Consider the following 7,791-nt stretch of genomic DNA (forward strand, 5'->3'; position numbering starts at 1 on the left):
AGACAACCTTTACCTAGAAAAAAGAAAAAGAAAAGAGAACAAGTGTTGCCGGCTCTAGCGGATCCCGCCTCAGTCTATTTCTTCTTCCTCTATCCCAAGCTCCCAACTTCTTCGACCCAAAAAAAAAACAAGCTCCCAACTTCCTATCTCTGTTTGCAAAAGTGGCAGTCTCTTTCACCCGACCACCCCAAGCTAGACTCGCTCCTCCTCTCAGGTTCTCTCCCACATGGGTTTTGCTGCTTTTCTCTCTTTTCTTCTTTAATTAATTTTTTTAAATCAAGAAAACAAGAGAATTATATGTTTTTAATTGTAATCAGCAATTTGTGTTCCACAGTTGTGCAACAAAGCATTATTCAGGGTTAAAGCTTCAATCTTTAGGTACTCACTGCATCTCTTGTTAGATAATTGTGGTCTTCTTTTCTGCGACGTATCAATAATTGATTTGCTTTTCTTTTAACAAAACTAAGGAACTTTTGGAGCTAAAAACCCCAACTTGACGTTTGGGTTCTACGGCAAAGTTAATAATAGCCTTCAATCCAGGTAACTAAATTATGGGCTTGTATACATTTCTTTAATCCTTCCGAATTTTGATTGTTTTGTGCCAAAAGTTAGCGTATATCCAAGATATTGGTTGTAAATATCCTAGTGCAGCTAACTCCAATATGGTGTTTGAATGAGGTTCTTGCGTACTGGTTTCCTAAAAGTTTCTCTGTTTGAATTTTGGGCTATGCGGCAACAATGAGATTGTTTATTTGTTCATTGTATTATCTAATATAATGAGATTGTTTATTTATTTGTTTGTTGTATCATCTTAGACTTGTTTCTCTGTTCCTCAATGAAGTATCATTGAGAGACTGCAAGGATGTGGCTGATTACAGCCTATAATCACAAAACAAAAACTGAGGTTGGCTTGTTTCTGTTGTATGGTAAAAATTATAATTGTTTGTTTTATTCTTGACATGCCATCTAAGTTGTTATATTCTTCCCTTCTTTGGTATGAAGCCTTCTTTAGTCTACCATTTTTCAGGAAAATAAATATGCTCAATTTGGTTTGATTCTTTTGAAATAAACAGAATAAGTTACATTAGCATGATAACTTTTTTTTATCTGAGAGACTTTGGAATGCTCTAGTAAATTATTACAGTTATTTTCATATGAATTGGACATACAGTTTGTTGACCTAGAAGGTAATAGGTACATGTTATAAAATTAGATATGAAACACATCTAGGGATGGCTCTTTATTTTGTGTATCACCAGCAAGGAGGCTTGCAGTCCACTTATGCTGATTATTTGAACCAATTTCCTTTTACATCTCTCTCGAAGCTTTTTTCTTTGTATTTTTTATCAAAATATTTCAAATGATCCTGTGCATTTAGTATTTGATTTCTATTGTCAATTCCAAATCTACCCTAAACCTATCTTGGTAGCTAGATACAAAATAAAAAATAAACATAGATCAAATTGACATCTGAAGTCAACTTTTTTGAGTGGATTTCAACTTAATGGAGTTTTAGTGGAATCCCATTTTGATTGTGTTTCTCTAAGAAATCTTCTGTTTTCTGGGAATGTAGTACTGGGAACGTGTTATCTTCATTTGGCAGAATATAGAGGAAGAGTTTGGCAATCAGATTTTGGCAACAATGCTGATGTAGTACAGCCCGTAGGTATTAGATTAAGCACTTAAACAATCGAACTGAGAAGAATATAAGAGATCGAGGAGAAGAAATATAGATCGAAAAGACGAGATAAAGGGCAGAAACAGTGGAACAAAGATGAATATCGGAGATCGAGGAGAAGAAAATATAGACCGAAGGGACGAAATCAGAGAGTTCTAGGAAAAGGTTTACTCAGCATTCAAATCTGAATTTTAAAGAACTAAATGGGGTTATTTATAGCAAACTAAAACCTAGAAATAATAGGATAAAAAGCCCTTGCTTAAACAGAAATCCTAACCCAAATAAAATAGGAAACTTAAAACTAGAAATATGGAAATCTGGAAAAGTAGAAATCCTACTAGTAATTGGAAAATTAGAGAATCTAGGAAACTAATAAATTCAGGTCCTACGCGTCCTGCATCAAATTCTGTACCTTGACACTTTTGATTCTTCCAAAAGGCTTTATATGTATATCAATGGTCTTGGTGGAGATGTAAGCTATCAGATTTTCATGATGATTATACTTCTTTCTTGATAATTTTTTTCCATGTTCCATATATCTGAAACTCGCACCATTCTGCAGCTTACTCCGTGCATGGCTATCTATGATACTTTTTTTTTTTGGGTCGAATCTATCTATGATACTATGCAGAGCTTATAGAGTCCCGTTGGCACCCATTGTGTGGGCTATGCCTTTAATTTAGCAGCCTTTCTTCTTGCAGCTGGAGAAAAGGTAGTGGTACTGAATCCAAGTTGATAAAATCCTTAGTACTAATGCTCATCACGAAGGTGGTGAACACAAGTTTTTTTATTTTTGCCTCAGAAGTTAATACAGCTAAATAGTGCTGTGATGATGTGGTATAATGTGGGGGAATCTAATTCTCCGTAGAAAATGACTGATGATGGCCTTTCATGGGCATTTTGCTGCTATCTGAGCTCTTTTCACACATGCTAGTTAGCAAACCGTGTACATTAATGATTTGATGCATTATCTTCATGTTTGATGTGACTTAAAAGGATTGTTGCTTTCATCTATTGAATAAAATAATATATATTAAAATATTATATAGTGTCCGAACTTTTCAGTTGTAACTTGTCAAAATTTTTCCGAATAAAACATGTACGTATTTTATTTGTATTTTTGCCGTTCCGTATTTTACTAACTATGACAGAATGCGAGAGGCTAAGATTATTTCTTACTTGTTGTAACAAAAATGCAAGATGGTGAATCCATCTTATATCATATTTGCGTAAAAGAATTAGTTTAGGCACTGAATCCATCAAACACTAGCTAAATATGTATATGGTTTAACAGAGACTGCTTTGTTATGTAATGGAACTATTTTCATTGCCTTGATTAATTATTTCTTGTGATGCTTAGGACTAGAAGTTATACCATTAAGCTTTGGCTTTGCATATCATCTCTCTCTTCCTTGTATGCTAAGGTTTAGGATCATTATAATCGAAGTATTTTGGTCTCATCTCTTGGTTTTTGTTGCTGTTGTTGCAGTTCAGAATTTTTGAGGGTTTTGATTCGAGATGGTGAACGCCACTAAAGGATTGTTCATCTCTTGGTAAGATAATTGTGTGAACTTTCCGTTGTGCATTTCTTAATTTTACAAAAAAAAATTACAAAAAAAACGCATGGGTTTTGAGGATATTTGGTTGCGGTTCCTCCTCTCCTTCACATATTATAAAACTATGTCAAAACATAATAATGAAAATATGAGAAGTTTTAACATTTTGTATTGCTAATTGTCATTTGGTTTGACAACTTTTCTCTTTTGGGTGTTAGTCTTGACCTTTTTTGTACTGGTAGCTCCAATGGAGGGTATGGTCATCACAAATTGACAATAATGTTTTTGAGTTGAAAGTGAGGCCTTGATTATGAAGCTTCTGGCTTGTGTAAATTCTATGATACAAAGAGCAATCCACCAATATATTTTGATTTATCTAGGCATTCATTGCATGTTGACTTGATCCAGCAATTCCTAAAAGAGTAGTTTGAGTTGCTTCTTTTTCCCTTGTCAAGCTCTCTTTGTTTCCAAAAACCAACCATTTGTAATTCTCTTGTGCAGCGACATACCTATGGCACAATTCATCATCAATTACAACAATACACTGCCCCCTTCACAGCAATTCATAATACATGTCTTGGATAGTACTCACCTGTTTGTGCAGCCTCATGCAGCTGAAATGATAAGAAGCGCCATTTCCGAATTTAGAGATCAGAATTCTTATGAGAAGCCTACTTGAATCCTTTAGAGATCAAATTGGTCACATTGTATTTGTATCTTGGTTTATTGTGTCCATGTATCAAATCTCTCTTCCAGCTCTTTGTCAACTGTAGCTCTTATTTGAACACATTGAAGCAAGCCACAGAGCTTTTTGAAAAAAATTGGTTGACGTTGTTCTGATTTATTTAGTCACACATACACATTTGCCTCTAAACTTCTTGTGCAAGGATAATGGGTTCCTTTCCTTTGCAATTGCTTGTGAATCTAATGAGATTGGATGATTTAATTCTAAACCACCAAATTAAGATTTTGTCTGCTAGTGTTGTGCTCCTTGTTGACTCTGGTTATTATAATGGAAAATGCAATTTCTATTTTATTTTTGATAGATTACATGTTTATGCAAAAAAAAAAAAGGAAGAAAAATGAAAGAAAATATTCTAAAACCTTTATACCCATTGTGTCGCCAACTGTGGTTCTCGAACAAACGACCTTAACGATAAAGGCCTTGCGGTCTGCCAACTGAGCTACGCGTGCTGTGGTTGTCTATAATACGCATTATTCTTATTTATAGAGTCCCACATCGGGCTATTATAATAGTAATTTACACATTAAATATAGGGGTGTTATTGATAATAACACCAAGGCCTTTGGGATAAAACCCCACACCTATAATAACCAAAAGAAAATCTATTGGATTTAGGTGGCTAAGTTGGGGACAATATCAATGCTAGTGGTAGATTCCTATCCAGGATTTGGTACTAGCATTGCATAGTGCCGGTGGGGTAATTTTACGAGAATTTGGTACCAACACGCATTAGTGTGAGTGGTGGCCCTATGCATTGGTTCGGTGTACCAACACGCATAAAATAGAGGCCCACTATTAACTGCACTGAGGCCTTTTGTACAAAATTTATGAGATTTTCCATTTAAATCCCACACTTCTCTTAGTTCACCCCATGTTCTAAGTTCACCCCATCTTTTAATTTAAATTTTCACAATTTCTAAGAAAACCCCACTATCTTTCCAAACTACCCTTAAATACACCCCAAACTGGAAAATATAAGAAATAAAAGAGATTTTCTATTTAAACCCAATAATTTTCTTTGTTCCCAGCAAAAAAAACAAAAAACCAAACAAACAAATGGAACCCCAAACCCGAAATTTAATACTTTCTAGAGAAAGAGAACAACTTTACCTCTCTCCAAGTAGAAGAGTTTGTCCTGATTTGATCCAATTTATACTTTACCTCTGTCCTGATCCAATTTAAATAGGATGTAGAGGAGTTTGTATTTATCTGAAACTTAATTAATATGAAGAGTAGTGGGGTGTGTGTAGAGCTGCACATGGGTCAAGTTGGGTCGGTTATGGGCTCAAACCGTTCTCCGAACCTGGTCATGTCGGCAGGCCCAAATCCTAAACTGCACACCTATTTATTTGGCCCATTTTCAACTTAAGTCGATACCCGAATTAAGCGGGTCGGGTTGGTTCATTTTGGATGTATGCCGAGGCCCAACAAAAGCAACAATTGAAGGTTTTTTTTCAATGTGTTTCAGGCCCATTCTCTTTTTTTAAAGTTTTCCAGGCCCATTTTTTATTTATAAAAAAACAGTTTTCCAGGCCCATTCTGTTTTTCCAGTTTCTCCTATTTAAATTTTATCATCATTCAAATATAAAAAAACCCTTAAAACCTAAGAAAATCATCAACCACCACTCATGTCCAAATAATTCAATAATTATTTCAGACCATAGCTGATTGTGAGAGTCACTACAAAAAAGTGGTTCATTACCGACTAACTTTTTCCGAAGGCCACCAAATTACTTCGGTAAAAGTGTTTTTTCCGACGAAAAAATGTTCTCCGTAGGAAATATGTCACGGGTATGGAATTTATTTCCGACAAATGAACGGCCCTCAAAAAAATATTTTTTCCGATGACTTCCAACGGCAATTTAATGTCGAAACATGGTATTTTCGACGACAAAACGCATTTTCCGACCATAAATCGCCCTCGTTAAAGGCATTCTTTTTTGTAGTGTTACCAAAACAAGGAAAGAGGTCATGGAGGCTCTGCAATTCCTACGTTGATTACTTCAGCTGGACAGTGATCTGTTTCCCAAAAAGATGAAACTAATAGTAAATTTTAAAACAAATAAAGAAAATTAAAGTAAATGGAAAAAACTTACACTATTCAGATTGTCTGTAAACTTGTGTAAGTTAGCCACACTATTATCCTGCTGCTCGGAAGTTTTCGACCTGTTGACCCACTCATAAATTATAGCTCCAGACCCAACAACAGTGATTAAATTACTCATTGTTATCATCTTCGCATCTTTTACTCTACCCCTAAAGTTCTTTGATTTTTTCCCTTATTGTTTGGGGTTGGGGTGTTAGGGATTTAGCCATTGGGGTGTTACGAATTTGGGCAGCTCTTCTATACTTCTCTATTCTCTACTTCTCTTCTCTGATGGATGAGAGAGAGGTTTGGTGCGGCTAAGAGTATGAAGGAGAGACGAAGAAACGGAATAAGAGGCGACCTAAGTTATTGTTATCATCTTCGCATCCTCAACGATCCTAGTATTTACAAATTTCCCAAAATTTGGAAGACACTAAAAAAAAATGGTTCATTACCGACTAACTTTTTCCGAAGGCCACCAAATTACTTCGGTAAAAGTGTTTTTTCCAATGAAAAAATGTTGTCTGTAGGAAATATGTCACGGGTATGGAATTTATTTCCGACAAATGAACGGCCCTCGAAAAAATATTTTTTCCGATGACTTCCAACGACAATTTGCTGTCGAAACATGATATTTTCGACGACAAAACGCATTTTCCGACCATAAGTCGCCCTCACTGAAGACATTCTTTTTTGTAGTGTTACCAAAACAAGGAAAGATGCCATGGAGGCTCTGCAATTCCTGCGTTGATTGCTTCAGCTGGATAGTGATCTGTTTCCCAAAAAGATGAAACTAATAGTAAATTTTAAAATAAATAAAGAAAATTAAAGTAAATGAAAAAAACTTACACTATTCAAGTTTTCTGTAAACTTGTGTAAGTTAGCCACACTATTATCCTGCTGCTCGGAAGTTTTCGACCTGTTGACCCACTCATAAATTATAGCTCCAGCCCCAACAGCAGTGATTAAATTACTCATTGTTATCATCTTCGCATCTTTTACTCTACCCCTAAAGTTCTTTGATTTTTTCCTTTATTGTTTGGGGTTGGGGTGTTAGGGATTTAGCCATTGGGGTGTTATGAATTTGGGCAGCTCTTCTATACTTCTCTATTCTCTACTTCTCTTCTCTGATGGATGAGAGAGAGGTTTGGCGCGGCTAAGAGTATGAAGGGGAGACGAAGAAACGGAATAGGAGGCGACCTAAGTTATTGTTATCATCTTCGCATCCTCAACGATCCTAGTATTTACAAATTTCCCAAAATTTGGAAGATGCTACAAAAAAAATGGTTCATTACCGACTAACTTTTTCCGAAGGCCACCAAACTACTTCGGTAAAAGTGTTTTTTCCGACGAAAAAATGTTGTCCGTAGGAAATATGTCAGGGGTATGGAATTTATTTCCGAGAAATGAACGGCCCTCGAAAAAATGTTTTTTCCGATGACTTCCAACGGCAATTTGCTGTCAAAACATGGTATTTTCGACCACAAAACGCATTTTCCGACCATAAATCACCCTCGCTAAAGGCATTCTTTTTTGTAGTGAGTAATCTCAATCATAATCTGCATATTTGCAAAGTTTAAAAGAAAATCCAAATGAAAACAAATAAATTTCCATGACAGCAACCAAAAATATAGCAACCAAAACAACAACCAAAATATAAAAATTTACGAGAAATAAACACAACCAGCAAGCCAATCCTTTTTCCTTAGCCTTCAATTCAATTCTG

General features: G+C 35.6%; 1 protein-coding gene across 6 annotated transcripts; it reads left to right on the forward strand.

Moving 5' to 3' along the window:
• Positions 1-36: 36 nt before the first annotated feature.
• On the forward strand, positions 37-4,078 carry LOC110770234 (general transcription and DNA repair factor IIH subunit TFB5). 6 transcript variants are annotated; one of them, XM_088244867.1, is made up of 6 exons: positions 37-230; positions 335-378; positions 468-540; positions 2,310-2,390; positions 3,168-3,231; positions 3,736-4,078. In XM_088244867.1, the coding sequence occupies exons 5-6, from the start codon at positions 3,197-3,199 to the stop codon at positions 3,911-3,913; spliced, it is 213 nt and encodes a 70-aa protein (XP_088100993.1). In that variant the 5' UTR covers positions 37-230; positions 335-378; positions 468-540; positions 2,310-2,390; positions 3,168-3,196; the 3' UTR covers positions 3,914-4,078. The 6 variants fall into 6 exon arrangements, with proteins under 6 accessions (XP_088100993.1, XP_088100992.1, XP_088100991.1 ...); XM_088244866.1 differs by having other exon boundaries at positions 37-214; XM_088244865.1 differs by lacking the exon at positions 2,310-2,390 and having other exon boundaries at positions 39-238.
• The last annotated feature ends 3,713 nt before the right edge of the window (positions 4,079-7,791 follow it).

The sequence above is a fragment of the Prunus avium genome, chromosome 7 (genome assembly GCF_965620075.1).
Source record: "Prunus avium chromosome 7, drPruAviu1.hap1.1, whole genome shotgun sequence".
In the NCBI taxonomy this organism is placed as follows: Eukaryota; Viridiplantae; Streptophyta; class Magnoliopsida; order Rosales; family Rosaceae; genus Prunus; species Prunus avium.